A 21,014-nucleotide genomic window follows, 5' to 3' on the forward strand; every position below is an offset into this window, starting at 1 on the left:
ATGATCACTGTGACTTAAGAATAAAGAAGAAAATGTCATACCTCATGACTTTGACTGCAAGTCACTTGTTCCTGGCTCGTTAGGCAAAACTTTATGAGAAATTTGTTTCCAAGGAAACAGAAAAGATAGTCCTCCACGGAATAAGGAATGAGGGTGAATATGCAGTTTGTGAGATGAGAACTGTGATGCCTCCAGATCTCTGGAGGTACACGGGCAAAACACTTGATTTCTGGGATCTCTTACACCCCTGTACCCCTCACCCCTGTTTTGCTTTGCCTCTCTTTCCTCTAGACTCTGTTTGTCATCATTGGCCTCTTGACTGGCTGCTATTTTTGCTGCTGTCTGTGCTGCTGTTGCAACTGCTGCTGTGGACGCTGCTGGACTAAGTCATCGATGCCAGAAGAGGACTTCTACGTGTCTCCAGAGGATCTTGAGGAGCAGATCAAGACAGACATAGCAAAAGGTGGAGTGAGACGAGAATAGAGTAGTGGGTGTCCCTTCACGTGCCTGGCCAAGCACCAGGTCCCATGGTGATGGTCATTGCCAAAGTGAGAGAGATGCAACGACCAAACTGGGGGAAGAATCCCACAGACTTTTTCCTTTGGTACCTGTTTTGAGGAAGATAAGAGGAATTTATCTTTACCAGTCACAGAAAAAAAGCACAAACTGACAGTGAAAGAAGTCATGAGATATGCTGATCACAAAGCAAAGGTTCATAGTCTCATTATGAGAGAGTGAACCATGGATCCAGGGAGGCTGGGTGGGAATCCCAGGGGTAGGACAGCCAAGGTAGATATTTATCCCAGGAAAAGCACTTCAGTCTGTTAGTTTAGGTTCATGCTGTGCTCAGTCATGTCTGGCTTGGACTATAGGCCACCAGGCTCCTCTTTCCATGGGATTCTCCAAGCAGGAATACTGGAGTGGGTTGCCATGCCCTCCTCCAAGGTATCTTCCTGACCCAGGGGTCAAACCCATATCTCCTGTGTCACAGGCAGATTCTTTACCATTGAGCCATCAGGGAAGCCCTGTTATGTTAGGATCTCTATTCAAATAGAAGGGAATGGACATCAAGAGAAGTCAGCAACCCTTGACTTTTCTTCTTTTTGATTACTTTAAAAATGCATTTGGGTAAAACTGATGGAGGGTAGCCTTCCCTGGAAATTCGGGTTCTTTCATATCCACACATTCAGAGCTAGCTTCGAACCAGCATCAAGCATGTCATCCTACAAATGGGACTGTTTGCTAGACCACCTCTGTGTGTTTATCAGTGTGTATGCATGGCCATGGTATATTCCTTGATTCTTCAAGTTCACTCATTGAACAAAAAAAATGTAAAGAAAGGTAAAATCTCTTAGAATTCACAACATTAGGAATACTCCATACTCTCTGGGAAATGCCTTTGTTTAAACAAACTGGAGTCAAACCTGTCATTGTCCTCTCTGTCTTGCAGTCATATGCCACTGTTTTCTCCTGCAGAATGGATCATTATTCTAGATAACAGGCTTTATCACTAAGTCACAGAGCAGCCTGGAAATAAAAGAATTACTTGATAATTAGGCAGTGATCCCTGGAGGAGGGCATGGCAACCCACTCCAGTATTCTTGCCTGGAGGATTCCATGGTCAGAAGAGCCTGGCGGGCTGCAGTCCGTGGGGTTGCAAAGAATCAGACATGACTGAAACAACTGAGCAAGCACTCGGACAGAGATGCAGGACGCACTTCTGTGGACTGATTCTTTTGATGACAATAAAGCAGAAATTCCATGACATGAGACAGAGCAGAGACTGTTTAAACGTTCTGAGGTACTTTTAATTTCCTATCAAATGTGATGCTAAGTAATATCCATTGTTACCCACCCTGACTCCAACTTAAAGGAGTCATGTGAACCTGGCTTGGTCTCAGACCATTTCAGGGTTGGGATATCAGAAGGGAAGTCTATGCCAGCTGTGACTCCTTCCTACAAGGACCAGTGGGTAGCCAGTGTGGCAGATGGGGTTTGCTCCTACCATTTTTTATTACTGCCCCTGTGGCCAAATTGTAGGCCCATGGTGAAATACAACTTTCTTTTGCTTAATTTGGGATACAAAAGGACACATATTTAATGGGGCCTACATACCAAAAAAGAGTAAGCAAGCTATATTACTCACGAATAGGTTAAACAGAAATATATATGTGTAAACTCTTCTTCAGGAAAGAGCCAGGAACTTTGGCGTGACTTGCTTAAGAATGATGAGCCCAGTGGACTTCCTTGCTGGTCCAGTGGTTAAGACTCCATGCTCCCAGTGCATGGGACACAGGTTCGATCCCTGGGTAGGGAACCTAAGATCCTCCATGGGTATGAAGATTAATGAGACCAATGATTTTTTCACATCTGCTCTTTGGAAGGAGATAAACTGACATTCAGCCCTGCCCATCAACAGAAAATTGGATTAAAGAATTACTGAGCATAACCCCACCCATCAGAACAAGACACAGTTTCCCCCACAGTCAATCTCTCCCATCAGGAAGTTTCCATAAGCCTCTTATTCATCAGAGGGCCAACAGAATGAAAACCATAATCACAGAAAACTAACCAAACTGATCACATGGACCACAGCCTTGTCTAACTCAATGAAACTGTAAGCCATGACATGTAGGGCCACCCAAGACGGATGGGTCATGGTGGAAAGTTCTGACAAAATGTGGTCCACTGGAGAAGGGAACGGCAAACCACTTCCATATTCTTGCCTTGAGAACCCCATGAACAGTATGAAAAGGCAAAAAGATAGGACACTGAATGATGAAGTCCCAGGTCAGTAGGTACCCAACATGCTACTGGAAAACAGTGGAGAAATAACTCTGGAAAGAAAGAAGAAACAGAGCCAAAACAAAAACACCCAGTTGTAGATGTGACCAATGATGGAAGTAAATTCCGATGCTATAAAGAACAATGTTGCATAGGAACCTGGAATGTTAGGTCCATGAATCAAGGCAAATTGGAAGTGGCCAAATAGGAGATGGCAAGAGTGAATATCGACATTTTAGGAATCAGCAAACTAAAATGAACTGGAATGGGTGAATTTAACTCAGACAACCATTATGTCTACTACTGTGGGCAAGAATCCCTTAGAAGAAATGGAGTAGCCCTCATAGTCAGCAAAAGAATCCGAAATGCAGTACTTGGATGCAATCTCAAAAACAACAGAATAATCTATGTTCGTTTCCAAGGCAAACCATTCAATATTACAGTGATCTAAGTCTATGCCCTGACCAGTAATGCTCAAGAAGCTGAAGTTGAATGGTTCTATGAAGACCTACAAGACCTTCTAGAACTAACACCCAAAAAAGATGTCCTTTTCATCATAGGGGACTGGAATGCAAAAGTAGGAAGTCAAGAAACACCTGGAGTAACAGGCAAATTTGGCCTTGGAGTACAAAATGAAGCAGGGAAAAGGCTGACAGAACTTTGTCAAGAGAATGCTCTGGTCATAGCAAACACCCTCTTCCAACAACAACAAGAGAAGACGTTACACATGGACATCACCAGATGGTCAATACTGAAATCAGATTGATTATATTCTTTGTAGCTAAAGATGGAGAAGTTTTATGTAGCCAGCAAAAACAAGACTGGGAGCTGACTGTGGTTCATATCATGAACTCCTTATTGCCAAATTCAGACTTAAATTGTAGAAAGTAGGGAAAACCACTAGACCATTCAGGTATGACCTAAATCAAATCCCTTACGATTACAGTGTGGAAGTGAGAAATAGATTCAAGGGATTAGATCTGATAGACAGAATGCCTGAGGAACTATGGACAGAGGTTCATGACATTGTATAGGAGGCAGTGACCAAGACCATCCCCAAGAAAAAGAAATGCAAAAAGGCAAAATGGTTGTCTGAGGAGGCCTTACAAATAGCTGAGAAAAGAAGAGAAGCTAAAGGCAAAGGAGAAAATGAAAGCTATACCTATCTGAATGCAGAGGTCCAAAGAATAGCAAGGAGAGATAAGAAAGCCTTCCTCAGTGATCAGTGCAAAGAAATAGAGGAAAACAATAGAATGGGAAAGACTAGAGATCTCTTCAAGAAAACTAGAGATACCAAGGGAACATTTCATGCAAAGATGGGCACAACAAAGGACAGAAATGGTATGGACCTTACAGAAGCAGCAGATATTAAGAAGAGGTGGTAAGAGTACACAGAAGAACTGTACAAAAAAGATCTTCATGACCCAGATTACCACGATGGTGTGATCACTCATCTAGAGCCAGACATGCTTGAGAGTGAAGTCAAGTGGGCCTTAGGAACAAAGCTAGTGGAGGTGATGGAATTCCAGTTGAGCTATTGCAAATCCTAAAAGATGATGCTGTGAAAGTGCTGCACTCAATATGTCAGCAAATTTGGAAAACTCAGCGGTGGCCACAGGACTGGGAAAGGTGAGTTTTCATTCCAATCCAAAAGAAAGGCAATCCCAAAGAATGCTCAGACTACCACACTCATCTCACATGCTAGCAAAGTAATGATCAAAATTCTCCAAGCCAGGCTTCAACAGTATGTGAACTGTGAACTTCCAGATGCTCAAGCTGGATTTATAAAAGGCAGAGGAACTAGAGATCAAATTGCTGACATCTGTTAGATCATCAAAAAAGCAAGAGAGTTCCAGAAAAACATCTATTTCTGCTTTATTGACTATGCCAAAGCCTTTGACTATGTGGATCACAACAAACTGTGGAAAATTCTTAAAGAGATGGGAATACCAGACCACACAACCTGCCTCCTGAGAAACCTGTATGCAGGCCAGGAAGCAACAGTTAGAACTGGACATGGAACAACAGACTGGTTCCAAATTGGGAAAGGAGTACATCAAAGCTATTGTCACACTGCTTATTTAACTTATATGTAGAGTAGATCATGTGAAATGCTGGGCTGGATGATGCACAAGCTGGAATTAAGAAAGCCGAGAGAAATATCAATAACCTCAGATATGCAGATGGCACCACCCTTATGGTAAGCAAAGAGGAACTAAAGAGCCTCTTGATGAAAGTGAAAGAGCAGAGTGAAAAGGTTGAGTTGAAACTCAGCATTCAGAAAACTAAGATCATGGCATCTGGTCCCATCAATTTATGGCAAATAGAAGGGGGAACAGCGGAAACGTTGAGAGACTTTACTTTCTTGGGCTCCAAAATCACTGCAGATGGTGACGACTGCAGCCATGAAATTAAAAGATGCTTGCTCCTTGGAAGAAAAGCTATGACCAACCTAGATAGCGTATTAAAAGGCAGAGACATTACTTTGCCAACAAAGGTCCATCTAGTCAAAGCTATGGTTTTTCCAGTAGTCATGTATGGATGTGAGAGTTGGACCATAAAGAAAGCTGAGCACTGAAGAATTGATGCTTTTGAACTGTGGTGGTGGAGAAGACTCTCGAGAGTCCCTTGGACTGCAAGGAGATTAGACTAGTCCATCCTAAAGGAAATCAGTCCTGAATATTCATTGGAAGGACTGATGCTGAAGCTGAAACTCCAATACTTTGGCCACCTGATGGGAAGAACTGACTCCTTGGAAAAGACCCTGATGCTGGGAAAGATTGAAGGCGGGAGGAGAAGGGGATGACAGAGGATGAGATGGTTGGATGGTATCACCGACTCAATGGACATGAGTTTGAGTAAGCTCCAGGAGTAGGTGATGGATAGGGAAGACTGGCATGCTACAGTCCATGGGGTTGTAAAGATTCGGACACAACTGAGCGACTGAAAAGAACTGAAAACTGACATCAGGTCATGTCGGGGGTCACTGGGATCTCCTATAATATCCGTCAGCCCAGTCCATCAGTGGCAGAGAACAGGAAGGAGCAGGGACACAGAGCACTGTCATTGTCAGCCAGTGTGTCATCCTCATCTTTTCCTTTATAGCGTGGAAACCAGAACTAGATGAATTCAATCTAAATATCACAAATCCAGTGTTCCACTCTTGTCTGAAGAGCCACAGAGTCTTTCCTTTTTAAATTAGACAAAAGCTCCACCCAGTCATTTCAGCAGACCTTCTCTGTAGATTTCCTTTCTGGAACAGAAACACATTCTCAGTGCCAAATTCCACCCAGGTTTCCTTCCTACAGAGCTGTTGGTGATGAATTTATGTGTCAGTCACTGTTCTCGGTTCTGATACTCCAGAGCTACCAATTCCATTGAAAACGTCAGATTACAGACCTTTTCATGAACCCATTTGACTGTGTTACCATCAGCCTTAACAAAAAGGAAAAGCTCTATCCTATTCTGAAATATTTTAATGCACAATTATTCTAGGTTTTCGAGGGCCAGAAACTTAACACAATCTGTACAGTCCTTTTGGAGAAAAAAACAAAAATTACAAATACAAAATTAGATCTGAAGCGAGTATTTATCATGAAAAAAAGAAATTACAAAAAAATAGCAAGCCTTAAAAACTCATAAACATCTTAAATGTCACAAATTTTGAAAAATAGCAATAGTTTAACTGCCTAGCATATCTTTATAATGCTCCCTGCTATACTTTCTGGGTAAATCTTCTTTCATTGCCTCTTTATTTAATAGCAATTTCATTAACATCATTTACTGTAGGGGCAATAGAAAAATAATTGTCTTTCCTCTAGCATGTTTGTTCAAAATTTGTTTTTTATTATTGGTAGATTAGAAAAATTTCAATTTTACATCTCATTATTGATAATGTTTTCTAACTTTTTAGGGATGTTGTCAAATTTAAGAAAACTCCTATTCAACTTATTTCATATTTAAGATGTAAAATTTGGAAGAATTTTTCTACAGACCAAGTTTGAATACACATTTGAAACCCTATTGCCCCTCCATCACCCAAAGCTTCCAGGGTCAGAGCACACTGGATACATTCATAGAGTGTGACACCATGTCTGGTGTGGATCTTCAAGTCTCTTAAGCAATTAAATTCGGATGTTGAGTTACAGAAGTTATCTCTAAGGCCATTCCTATGCCAGTATGACTAGCAGTAATTATACAGAGTTACTACAAACCACAAAAACATACGCCACAGTTTTGGTCAAGGGTAGTGGTATAGGGTGGCATTTGCTAGTAAAGAGGAGAGATTTACTTGGGTTATTGTGTCTGTTTCATCCATGCAAAAGGGTGTAACCCAACTTCTACCCTTAAGAAATAAAGCAAGGAAAGAAAAAAAAAAAAAGAAAGAAATAAAACAAGGAAGTTCAAAAGAGTGGCATCTTCAATAGTCTCTGCAAACTTTAGAACTTGTAGACTGAGTCCCATCTCTTTCTCAAAATAAAAATAAAATCCCAGTGGGTTTCTAGGAACACAGGGAAATTCTATTATTCTTATCAGTCAACTAGAAGGAAAGAGAAGAGAGACAGTATCTTGGTGGGTTGCCCATCCCTCCCTTTTGTCTTGGAAAATATAAAGCTTGAAAGATAAAGGTAATGGATATCACAAATTAGAAGTTCTATTTTGTGAAATTTTGAGCACTTTATGTAAAACAAGCTCATCTAGACCCTATACTCCTCTGTTAGATGAAGGATACAATGAAGTCAAAATTCTACCAGCCAAGAGGGCTGCGGAGACCATCCTGAGACAGAACACCTTTCCGTAGGCCTGCGTGTGTGTGTGAGAGAGAGAGACAGACAGACAGACAGACAGACAGACAGAGACAGAGAGAGAAAGAGAAAGGAAGGAAAGAAGAGAGGAAGGAGGTATAGAAATAAGAGCATAAATGGAAACCTAGCATCGCTAAATACCCTGGCAAAGAGAACCAAAAATACCAAAGATAAATTCAGTTTTTTTTTTTTTTTCCAAGCACTGGTCCGAAAACGACCAATTAAAACCCTAAAATTTCCTTGTGGAATCATTTCCCTACTTTTTTTTTTTTGAAGGCAAGGGAATAAGGTATTTAAGGGAGAAGATGTTATAGTGTGCTGACCTTGGATCTAAAAACGTGAGAGTCAGTGCAGAGAAAAATCTATTGACTGCTTAGCTGCTCCTGCCAGTCACCTGGATGAAGCCCAAATAAATTCACAGCCACTGAGCTAAAGAGGCCATATGGCTTGTAATTAGACTCACTCTCAGCCAAGATATTGAGACATTTATTACATTTACTATTCAGCATTCATCGCACTTTACTGCCCAGTAAAAGGGCACCAAGGAAGAGATTAAATTCATCCTTCCTCTTTTCACCAATCCCACTCAATCTCAATCCCCTTCCTAACCACCCCCCAATCCAAAGGATCTGATTTCTAAAAATAATTTTTGGAAAATAACTGTGGTAACTAGTCCAAAGCCCATTGCTGATAAAGCCTCTGCCTGCAACGAGGAAGACCCAGGTTCGATCCCTGGGTCAGGAAGATCCCTGGAGAGGGAATGGCTACCCACTCCAGTTCTTGCCTGGAGAATCCCATGAACACAGGAGCCTGGCTGACTATAGTCCATGGGGTTGCAAAGAGTAGGACACAACTGAGCAGCTGACACTTTCACTTTCTATATGAAAATATCAAGTAAGCATCACTGAGGTCCGGGCCTGGGACAAGCAGGACAAGTGAGTCAGCGCAGAATACTGCCCTAGAAGCAGTTCAAAGTGGACCCAAGGCTTCTTCAAACTTTGCCTGCTAAGGTTCAGTGAGCAAATTTACTTGACAGGTTTATCAAGATAGTCTTTCAACCACAAACATTTATTGAGCACTTTTTGCTAGGGGCTAGAGCAAAGAAAGATGCCTTCCCTGTGGTCTTAGACCTGACAGTCTAGCAGAGGAGATGGGAAGACAAACAATAAAGAAATAATCACACAAGGAGCTAGTTAACTTAGAGGTACAGTAAGTCTGCCAGAGGAGAAGCGCGGGGACTGTGACAGTGAACACTAGGGGTCTGACCTGGATGCAGGTGAGGACCGCTTCCCAGAGGGAGCGACACGTACAGCTGAAAACTTCAAGGAGGAGGAGGAGTTAAGGGGTAGGAGATGATGGGGATGGAGAATCCTAGAAGAGAGGAATCTTTTTTTTTTTTTTTAAGTATTTTATTTTATTTTTATTTATTTATTTTTTTATAATTTTTTTTTATTTTTATTAGTTGGAGGCTAATTACTTCACAACATTGCAGTGGGTTTTGTTATACATTGACAGGAATCAGCCATGGAGTTACATGTATTCCCCATCCCGATTCCCCCCTCCCACCTCCCTCTCCACCCGATTCCTCTGGGTCTTCGCAGTGCACCAGGCCCGAGCACTTGTCTCATGCATCCCACCTGGGCTGGTGATCTGTTTCACCATAGATAATATACATGCTGTTCTCTCTAAACATCCCACCCTCGCCTTCTCCCACAGAGTCTGTTCTGTACATCTGTGTCCCTTTTTCTGTTTTGCATATAGGGTTATCATTACCATCTTTCTAAATTCCACATATATGTGTTAGTATGCTGTAATGATCTTTATCTTTCTGGCTTACTTCACTCTGTATAATAGGCTCCAATTTCATCCATCTCAATAGAACTGATTCAAATGAATTCTTTTTAACGGCTGAGTAATATTCCATGATGTATATGTACCACAGCTTCCTTATCCATTCACCTGCTGATGGGCATCTAGGTTGCTTCCATGTCCTGGCTATTATAAACAGTGCTGCGATGAACATTGGGGTGCACGTGTCTCTTTCAGATCTGGTTTCCCCGGTGTGTATGCCCAGGAGTGGTATTGCTGGGTCATATGGCAGTTCTATTTCCAGTTTTTTAAGAAATCTCCACACTGTTTTCCATAGTGGCTGTACTAGTTTGCATTCCCACCAACAGTGTAAGAGGGTTCCCTTTTCTCCACACCCTCTCCAGCATTTATTGCTTGTAGACTTTTGGATAGCAGCCCTCCTGACTGGCGTGTAATGGTACCTCATTGTAGTTTTGATTTGCATTTCTCTGATAATGAGTGATGTTGAGCATCTTTTCATGTGTTTGTTAGCCATCTGTATGTCTTCTTTGGAGAAATGTCTGTTTAGTTCTTTGGCCCATTTTATTTGGCTGTGGGTCTTGTAGTTGCAGCACGCAGGCTTAGTTGCCCCCAGGGAAGTGGGATCTTAGTTTCCCGCATCCCCTGCAATGGAAGGTGGATTCTTAGCTACTGGACCACCAAGGAAGTCCCAGAAGGGAGGAATCTTGATACTGGCACAGTGTCTGGCACACAGTGTCCCTGTATCTTGTGGACAAGAGGGTAAATGGAGCTCTAGATGCTGGGCAAGGCGGGGATAGTCATATTAGGCTGTTCTATTGCATAGTTTTTATCAAGAAATAGAATGAAGTAGAAGCTATGCAGAGATCACATTTGCAAATAACCCCAAACTGGGCTACGTCCAGACAAGGGTTCATACCATCAAAGCAAAGTGTGATAGGCAGAAAACAGCTGGAATCCTGGAGAGTTTGCTAGACAAGAGCAAGAGCTGTAGGATTTAACTAAGAAGAGGGGAGAGGAAGTTGAGAGAAAACCCAGAAAGTTCTGGGGAAGAAAAGCAAAAAGGTGGTATCAGTCGCTCAGTCATGTCTGACTCTTTGGGACCCCATGAACTGTAGCCCACCAGGCTCCACTGTCCATGGAATTCTCCAGGCAAGAATACTGGAGTGGGTAGCCATTCCTGTTTCCAGGGGATCTTCCCAACCCAGGGATCAAACTTGGAGGTGAAATATCATTCAACCTTAAAAAGGAATGAAGTATTGAAAAATACTATAGGGTGAATGAACCCGGAAACATTATGCTAAGTGAAAGAAGCCAGACGCAAAAGGACAAATACAGTATAACCCCAACTACATGAAATATCCAGATAGATAAATTCATAGAGGCAGAAAGCATATTGGCGTTTGCCAGGGCCTGGGTTGGGGGGGTAGGGGTGAGGAGGAACAGGTAACAACTGCCTAATATGTACTGGGTTTCCTTTGGGGGAACTGTTTTGCAACTAGATAGAAGCAGTGAATTATATATTTAGTATATTATGAATGTACTAACTTGTTCACATTAAAATGGTTAATTTTATGTTATGTGAATCTCACTTCAGTTAAAAAATATCTGTAGTAGAGGAGAGGGGTATACCAAGAGTTGACTACAGAAAGAAGCTAAACACCCTTTCTTCAGAAAAGGAGATGGTTCTTTGTTTCCTGCAAATTCACCCATGAGGCAAGGAGCAGAGGATACCACAAAGCATCAATATTCACAAGTGTGGGGAAATGGGAAAGTTGATCATCGGCCTTCATGCCAGTTACCTTGAGAACGGTACACTGTTAGTGGTTGAGATAGGAAAGGGCTTTGAATCAGACAGTCCCATTTCAAGCCCCAACTCTGTTAGTTACTGGAGGAGATTTGGGGGGTAATTTACTTAACTATTTCATCTGTTATTGTTTCTACTTATCCAGCATATACAAGCTAATATTATGACCTGATTATTGCCATTACCTTTCTTTGCTTGCTGTTCCCTCTTCAGAGGTAACTGCTATCTTAAATCATTTGTGATCATTTTCCTTTTTAAATCTCAGTATTACTGAGATGTTTACTTGACATACAACACATATGAGTTTGAAGTGTCAGTGCAGGATTTGAAGGCTTTCGGGGTCTGATTTAGCCTTTTGTTGTTTCTACTGGCTCTTACCCAGTGTTCACTGTTTCTATTTCCAACTTCCACTCACTCTCCCCCACTTCTCTCAGTCTCTCTCCTTCTCTTTCCCCTTATCTCTCCTATCTGTTTTAACTATGAGTTTATTTCTTGCAATTTGTGGGGGATGCTTTAAGGCTTGGGTTGAAGGTTGGGGTCATTCACTTCTGCTCAGTGCGTTTGCACTGGACCATTTTAAACTAAATTTTCAGCTTGAGGTTTCATGGAACACAAAGGTATTATAAGTTTGGCCTGCCAAATTGTGTGCTCATTGAGTTGTCAATAATCATCTTTAAAAAGGCTCTTCCCTGCTTCACAAAAACTCAAGACCAGCACATTTCCTTGCAGATTCAGGAGTATGGTGATTTAGACACCATATAATCATTCAGGATACTAGCTTTCTGTGGACTTGTGGCTTCCCTGTTGACCCAGAGAGTAAAGAATCCACCTGCCAAGGCAGGAGACCTGGATCTGATCCCTGGGTTGGAAAGATCCCCTGGAGTAGGAAATGGCAACCCACTCCAGCATTCTTGCCTGGAAAATCCCATGGACAGAGGAGCCTGGTGAGCTACAGTCCATGGGATCGCAGAGTCGAACACAACTGAGCAACTAACACTTCACTTTTACTTTTGTGGACAACTTCCTATTAGACTCCTCACCTAAGCAAGCTCTGGGTTTTGACCTCTCTCCCAGCCAGGGCCATATTTGCAACTGTCCCCTGCACAACTCTAGGAAGTACTTTTCATGCAGACTTACATGTAGTCTATATGACATGGGTGGTGGCCCTGTCCTCATGCCCACAAAATGGTAAAAACTAAAGCTCAAGTTCACTGGTTTTAGAAAATGGCCTTGAAGTGAAAGTTGCGTTTAGTGCTTTGGTTTTAAATTTTTATAACTGATAGAACTTAAATGAACAAAGACAATATAAGTCCTCCCTTTTGAAGGCCTTTAAAAGGTAGGATCCTCAATATATCAGGAATTGAATTGGCTTGCCAATCATCACTTCAACAAAAATATCTACCACTTGCCCCCATTAAAGGAGACATAACATGCTAAGAGGATGCTTATTGGTTTTCTTTGTTTATTTTTAGATATGGACTTCCCAGTTGTTCTCCAGCCCACAAATGCAAATGAGAAAACACAGCTAATCAGAGAAGAACCTCGAAGTTATTGTACAGACTCTTAATATTGAGCCCACTGAGGGTCCACAGTACCTCCTCTTGGTTCAGCCATGTCTCCAGGTGGTCTTGTTGGGGGAGGGGAGGGGACATGAAATGCTGTGAACTTTTCAACATTTGTATTTTATCTTTAGGTTAAGGAAAGATGACTGCTACATAATTTTCTCAGTATGCAGATTCACTCTTTGAATAGAATTCCTAATGGAAACACACATTCCATTTTGATGAATAAAGGCCTGAAGAGTTGTTTTATGCTCCTTGCCTGAGGTTAGACAGTGGCATTGGACAGGCTTTTTGAGCCTTCCCTTTATATGAGCCAGACCTCAGTCCTCATAGACTAAAGTTGTATTCTGAAACCAAAGCCATTTATCATATATTTAACTAAATGCAGTATTAACATCTGCCTTTAAATATCATCAGCAAAACATACATGAGAATTTAGGAGGAATTTCTTGTGTGTGTAGAGATTTTTCCTGTCATATACAATATGGCCACAGAAATATTTCAAGAGGCAGGAAGAAATTATTAGGTAAAGACAAATCATATTAAAGTATAGTTTTGAAAGATTACAAATTATCACTTACTGAAAACTAACAAAACCAGGAAGAAAGAAGTTTTCTGTGTACTTTTAGATGGGCATAAAAACCATAACAGAACTTCAGCCCTGTGAAATGTTGTAAATGATCCCAAAAAATCATTCTGGGCACAAAACAGCCCCAAACAATTGTGTTTGACAATTTTAAGTTAAAATATTTTTTGTCCAACAGACTTAGATTAGCCACACTAAGAAAAAGAAACACATGAGGTAAAGGACAGAATTCTAAATTCTATAATTTAAATTTAAAGGCCTATCACTTATCCCATTTTCAGCTGGATTAATAACAGTGACCAGAAAATACTGCCCATGTTGAACATATATGCTCAGAGGTCATCTCTGCATTTACTTGATTCTTATATTCATCAGGTGGTAGAAGCCATATGCTCTTTCTAAAACAGTAAGCAGCAAGTGTTTATTTTTTCCAGATCTTTCTTAGTTCTTAATGTAATGTTGCATTTTTCAAGATCTTGTTATGTTTTTACATAATATTGCACGAAATGCCATTTCCTTCTTTGTTTCTTATTCTACCCTTCCCCCCACCAAACTACAGTTAATTAAAGTTAAATATACATTGTAAGTGAGAATTGGTGTTATAGCTCTGACAGTTCTGACATAATTAAAACTCTAACTCTTGTGTTACTGGAATTTTTTTTTTAATCAACATAATTAAGTACAAAGGGCCCCAGTTTGAAATTTAAGAACCTGGTTCTAACTAAGCACTCACAAACTAGCCTTGTGACCAAGTGAGATAAGAATGATACGGCTAATCGCTCTATGACTCTGTTTTCATATCTTCTCTGTTTACCTTCCAAATTGTTGCAAGACCAAGTGAAACAGTTGAAGTGAAAGAACTCCAAAAAGTCAAGTATTTAACAAGTTTAAGATGGTTTTATGAGTTTGTATGTGTTGATACACAGAGACAAATGTGATGAGACTTCTGTATATAAACTCTCTCACCCAACAAGACCCATGAAAATACCCAACACTAACAGTCCAGTGACCAGCAGGTGCTCAGAACTGTACTCAACACATGAGTAACTTTCCATCTGAAGGGAACAATGAGATGAACAGCCCCACCTGTGAGTACCTGGAGCCACTATTTTCCTTCCTGAGGTCTCTAAGCAAAACAGCACTCTTGCTGTTGAATAGTAACTTACAAGTCCCAAAACTCATCTTCTCTTTCTCCCCCTGATCTCACTTTTCCTTCTCACAGAAAACTTTCTACTTCTACCCCAGCTTTCCCAGAGAGCCAGTACAAGAGTAGTTTTGCTGAAAATAGGTCATGAATTAGAATCCTGATCAGATGTGGAATTAAATTCCTGGAGGTGTTCTGGCCAATGTTTCCCACATAGGGCTAGTTTTTACTTACAGTGCTGCATGGCAAATGTAAGCACATAGATGTCTGTGAGTGAGGGAATGAGTTCTACAGAATGCCCCTTAGCTACACAGGCACAAGGACCAACTCTCCATCTGAGGAGGGGCCACATAAGCGTCGTGTGGAATTGCCATCTGGAATCGCCTGCTGCTATTATGAATCCACAGCATCTTAGCAGAGAAGCATCAAGGAAAGAAGGGACATGCTGACTGTGATCCTCAACAATGATCCCAGTTCATGCAGGGTTAAGTGAACTGCCCACTTCAGTGGCTCACAACCTAATCCTGGCCTCCAGGCGATAAGAGTAGGGGGTTCCATGAATCAACCATTTACTTTTTTGCTGTCTTACATTTGTTGTTGTTCAGTGGCAGAGTCGTGTACAACTCTTGTGACCCCCATGGACTATAGCCCGCCAGGCTTCTCTGTTCATGAAGTGAAGTAAAGTGAAGTGAAAGTCGCTCAGTCATGTCCGACTCTTTGTGAGCCCATGGACGTCACACAGTCCATGGAATTCTCTAGGTCAGAATACTGGAGGAGGTAGCCTTTCCCTTCTCCAGGGCATCTTCCCAACCCAGGGATTGCATTGCAGGCAGATTCCTTACCAAATGAACCACAAAGGAAGACCCTCTGTCCATGGGATTTCTCTGTTAGTTTGGCAGTCAAACCTCTGACCCAATTTTAGATTTTTTTTTTTTTTTTTTTAATTTCAGCAGCCTGCCACCCCTTACTTCTCATGGGTGAGAAGGCAAATGTCCACTTCCAGGGCAACAGTCCTCAAAGCAAAGAAAGACCTTTATTTGACAATCATGAGTCCTCCTCTCCAAAACCCCTCTTCTTCTGGCCTGAGGCCCTCCTTAAAACCTAAGTAACATTCATCTTCATATTATTCCTGAGCAGTTCTAGACCACAAAAGGCCAGAAATTTAGATTAAGTCATGAAAAACCAGCTTATGTAAAGCAAAGTTATTTCCAAATTGTAGGTGGTTCACATTAGCAGTGATTTCAAAACTACATCTTAGGGTCAGCGTTTGTATCTGTATTCTGCACCATGCTAAAATATGAAGAGACTGCTAAATACTTCTTGACTAACTGATCAGTTCTCATAACATAGACCATTTCTGAGAAAAGCCTTTCTCCAAAAGGAGACCTAAACATGCTCAGTGCCAGATGAAGGGTTAAGTGTGGTAAAACTTTCTGGAATTTTCATGCTATTCCAGGGCTGTCCTCAAGAAGCAAAACTGAATTCCTAGAATCAAATCAGCACTTACCAGACAGTTATTAACACATTCTGTTCATTTCTAGGCTGTCAACTGAGCTTTCTAATAGCCAAAAAATCTAATTATCAATTTTTCTCATACCTGAAAGCGCCCAGGCACATCCTTATTCCCAGGTCCAGGAAGATGGATCTTACCTACGAGGTTTTTTTTTTTTTTTTCTTACTTCTGAGTAATCTGCTCTGGTACCCAAATATCTCCACTCCTGAGATGCTGTCCAGATTGATGAATCTCAAGGTTTCATCTACAGTATACTTTCTTTTCTGGTGAAGAATAGTTGCGGGAAACTTTTAGTACAAATATTCACTCTGGGAATGAGATTTCAACATTTTCTTAATTGTGTTTAGAATGATCTATTTGGGTGTGTATATACATTAACCATTTGGAGGAGGCAATGGCACCCCACTCCAGTACTCTTGCCTGGGAAATCCCATGGACAGAGGAGCCTGGTAGGCTGCAGTCCATGAGGAAGCTAAGAGTTGGACATGACTGAAGTGACTTAGCAGCAGCATACATTAACCATTTACTAAACTGATATTTTCAGAATTATAATCACAAAAAAAAAAAACAGTATTTTAAAGCTAACCTAGGTAGCTTCATAAAAGCAACAAACGAAAGCCGTAAGCAATGAAAAATACTGCCTGTGTATTAAGTGTTACTCAGTCCTTTCCAACTCTATGCGATCTCATGGATTGTAGCCCACCAGGCTCCTCTGTCCTTGGAATTCTCAAGGCAAGAATACTGGAGTGGGTTGCCATTCCCTTCTCCAGGGGATCTTCCCAACCCAGGGATCAAACGTGGGTCTCCTGCATTGCAGGAGGATTCTTTACCTTCTGAGCCATCAGGGAAGCCCATATATTGATTAACTTATTATTAATGGCATAATAATTTTCTAAAAAATGGCTTCAAAAGTTTCTTTAATGTATTTAGCAAGGAATTTATTTTCTAACTCGATATACAGCAAACTAGGAAATTTAATTTTTAGTCACCAAAATCTGAAAGGTACACGTTAATCTGAATAAGAGGATAAAGTCTTAATAGGAAATAAAAATGATTCACTTCCTTGCTTATCTCCTGCTTTTCTTAGTTTCATCTCTTCTTCTTAACCCATCCCATCCCCCAAACTAAAGGATTTGAAAGGAGGTAGAACGTATTGGTTTTTAGGATCACAGGTGTGTTTGAAGACAGATGGTTCATTCTTTCATAAATTAAAATTATAAATTAACAATAATAACCAGCAGTCATGGTGCTCCTTGGTGGCTCAGTGGTAAAGAACCTCTCTGCTGATGCAGGAGACGTGGTTCAATCCCTGGGTCGGGAAGATCCTGTAGAGAAGAAAAACGGCAACTCACTTCAGTGTTCTTGCCTGGGAAATCCCATGGGCAGAGGAAGCTCAGGAGCTACAGTTCATGGAGTCTCAAGAGGCAGACACGACTTAGCAACTGAACCTCAACAACAGCATTGTGCTCAGTACCTGACACTGGCCCGTATTAGCTTTATGTATTTTATATTTATATAGTAACTTAATGCTCTCAACAACCTATGGGACAAGTACTATCAGCATTATTAGTCCCCATTTTTCAGACTAAGAAACTAAAACAGGTTAAGTAACTTGGCCAAGATCACCCAGTTAGTGAGGGGTAGAGCAGGCTGGTCGTGGAGTCCATGATCTTAATGCCACACTATATTATTTACAACTACATTTGTCCTTCAAAACAAACCCTCTGTACCTCCCTATCCACCTCCTTCCCAGAGTCCTTTTATTCAAAAGAACACTCATTCCTGTCACTTCTTTTATCATCTACCTTTCTCTTCAACTGCCCTTTGCTGTTCAAGAAGATTCCTCTAGAACAGGGGTCCCCAACCTCTGGGATCTAATGCCTGATGATCTGAGGTAAAGCTGATGCAACAATAATAGAAATAATGTACACAATAAATGAAATGCACTTGAATCATCCTGAAATACCCACCTCCCGCCCCAGACCATAGAAAAATCGTCTTCCATGAAACCAGTCCCTGGTGCTAAAAAGGGTGAGGACCACTAGACTAGTGAAGAGCCTTTACTGAAATTCCAGTGACTTCCTCAAGTAAACCCTCAAGGACTCAAAATCCTCAAATTCCTAAGAATTAGCAATCCTTTATTATTTCTTCATAGTACAAAGGAAATACAACTTAGAAAAAAATAACTTTTTCTAAGGGAACTTTATCTGCAACCATTTAAAATAAATATGTGTGTCTCTTGTGCAACTATGTATATATTCTGTAATAATTTGTTTTACTTTTTGCCCTATGTCAATTTTCCATTTTATGCTCAACATACTGGATCAACCTTTTTTCCCTCTGGTACTCACAACTGCTGAACCTACTCTATGTGTTATTTATAATCAATATACTGTCTGTCTGCCCTTCAGAACGTGCGCTCCATCAGAGCAGGGATTTGTGCCTGTTTTGTTTACTGTTGCATTTCCAGCACTAGAGCAATACAATACCTAACACATAGCAGAGACTAAATAAATGTTTGTTAAAGGAATATGAATCTCTAAATGAAATCTCCCCGCAACACCCTCCCAGACTCCCACCTTTCAAATCATGCCTTTGGGAAAGACACTGTGTGAACAAGATGAGAGCCCTCCTCCCCCTGAGCGCGAAGGACTAAACGAGTTTGCAGAGGCTTGTGGAGCCCTGGGATGTGGCTGGGTTGGTCTTGCCATCTCCCTTTAGTACAAGTGGCTCCTGTTAACCTCCTCAATGGAGGTGGGGAGCTGGGGGCTAGTCTCATTAAGATCTTTAGATGTAGTGATTTGGCATATAATTCGGGGTTTAGTGTGGCTTAATAATACAGCCAATTCTCATTATCACAGATTCCAGGTTTGCGAATTTGCCCACTTGTTATTATTCAGTTCAGTCACTCAGTCATGTCTGACTCTTTGCAACCGCATGGACTGCAGCACACCAAGCCTCCCTGCCCATCTCCAACTCCTGGGGTTTACTCAAATTCATGTCCATCGAGTCAGTGATGCCATCCAACCATCTCATCCTCTGTTGTCCCCTTCTCCTCCTGCCTTCAATGTTTCCCAGCATCAGGGTCTTTTCAAATGTGTCAGTTCTTCACATCAGGTGGCCAAAGTATGGGAGTTTTAGTTTCAGCATCAGTCCTTCCAATGGATATTCAGGACTGATTTCCTTTAGGATGGACTGGTTGGATCTCCATGCAGTCCAAGGGACTCTCAAGAGTCTTTTCCAATACCACAGCTCAAAAGCATCAATTCTTTGGCACTCAGCTTTCTTTATAGTCCAGCTCTCATATCCATAAATGACTACTGGAATGACTATGGAAAAACCATAGCTTTGACTAGATGGACCTTTGTTGGCAAAGTAATGTCTCTGCTTTTTAATATGCTGTCTAGGTTGGTCATAGATTTTCTTCCAGGGAGCAAGTGTCTTTTAATTTCATGGCTGCAGTCATCACCATCTGCAGTGATTTTGGAGCCCAAGAAAATAAAGTCTCTCATTGTTTCCACTGTTTCCTCCTCTATTTGCCATGAAGTGATGGGATGACCTTAGTTTTCTGAATCTTGAGTTTTAAGCCAACTTTTTCACTCTGCTCTTTCACTTTCATCAAGAGACTCTTTAGTAGTTCTTCACTTTCTGCCATGAGGGTGGTGTCATCTGCATATCTGAGGTTATTGATATTTCTCCCCGCAATCTTGATTCCAGCTTGTGCTTCATCCAGCCCAATGTTTTTCATGGTGTACTCTGCATATAAGTTAAATAGGCAGGGTGACAATATACAGCCTTGATGTACTCCTTTCCCTATTATTCATTTATAACCCCCAAATCAGTACTCACAGTGCTTTAGTTGTCACTTGCAGAGACACACAGAACAGCAAAAAATCCCAGCTGCCCAGGGTACATGTTCCCAGCAGAGAATGACAAGATAACATTCTTATTGTTTCAGCTCTCTTACTGTAAACAAGTATCACTTTTTTTGGTGTGTGCTTTCTGTTTGTAATCTCATTGTTTAAAATTCTTAAAAGCACAGAGCTGTCTACTGTTTCTAAGTGCCAGAGGTTATAGTGTGCCTTATAGGGAAAATATGTATGTTAGATAAGCTTCTTCCAGGTATGAGTAATAGTGCTATTAGGCATGAGTTCAACGTTACTGCATCAAAAATATGCAGGTGTCTTAACAGAAGCATAAATAAAACAAGGTTGTGTATTAAATAAGGTGTCTTAACAGAAGCATGATTAAAACAAGGTTGTGTACTGATCACTTAATGATGAAAATGTTGTGAGCAGAGGCTCACAGGAACTTAGCCCTGTATGTCCCCAGGAGCAATGGTTCAGTATTCACTAAACCAGTGTTTGTGGTGACTTCACAGACCCTAACTACCATGTATAACAAGAATCAACTGTAGCTCCCCTGCAGTTATCCAGAACAGTTCCCTTTCTGACCTTGGAAATAGCACCTCTGTGGTTTCACACAAACAACCTTCTTGGAGACAGTAAATATTTACAGGAAGCCATGGATGAGGACTCAGTAAACCCGAATTCAACTCCATTCCCCCAGTCTGGAGGGTCATCCTGAGGAAATTATTTAACCTTTCTTTGTAGGGTCTTGTGATCTGTAGAACGGTCTCCTTAATTAAGAAAGGAAGAATGTGAAAGTACTTTCAAGCGGATACGTGTAAGGTATTTTTCCAATTTGAACAAGAGCTTTTCAGATCTCAGGATATCTTGGCATGATTTTCATGGAGCACCACTGTTAACAAATTTTAGAAACTTGATCATTGTGATTGAGAGATAAGAAGAGAGTTCCTTTTAATAAATGGAACACTTTGTTACTCCCAGAACATCCCGGTTATCATTTGTTCTCGCCTGAGGTCAGAAACTGCCTTTCAACCTCTTTCCTCCCAGGAGCAGTCCAGCATCCAGTCACTCTAACTTAAGTGTCCAACTGGTAACAAGTAGTGCCAAGGAAGGAGTC

General features: G+C 41.1%; 1 protein-coding gene across 3 annotated transcripts in view; it reads left to right on the forward strand.

The window, feature by feature from the left end:
- The window catches only part of DNAJC5B (DnaJ heat shock protein family (Hsp40) member C5 beta), a 91,711-nt gene extending 77,797 nt beyond the window's left edge, over positions 1-13,914 (forward strand). For all 3 annotated transcript variants that reach the window (XM_061122822.1, XM_061122823.1, XM_061122824.1), the window contains 2 exons: positions 292-463; positions 12,696-13,914. In XM_061122822.1, coding sequence (XP_060978805.1) covers positions 292-463; positions 12,696-12,790 — 267 coding nt within the window. In that variant the 3' untranslated portion in view covers positions 12,791-13,914. The remainder of the gene's footprint in view (positions 1-291; positions 464-12,695) is intronic.
- Positions 13,915-21,014: the final 7,100 nt, after the last annotated feature.

This window comes from Dama dama, chromosome 21 (assembly GCF_033118175.1).
Source record: "Dama dama isolate Ldn47 chromosome 21, ASM3311817v1, whole genome shotgun sequence".
In the NCBI taxonomy this organism is placed as follows: domain Eukaryota; kingdom Metazoa; phylum Chordata; class Mammalia; order Artiodactyla; family Cervidae; genus Dama; species Dama dama.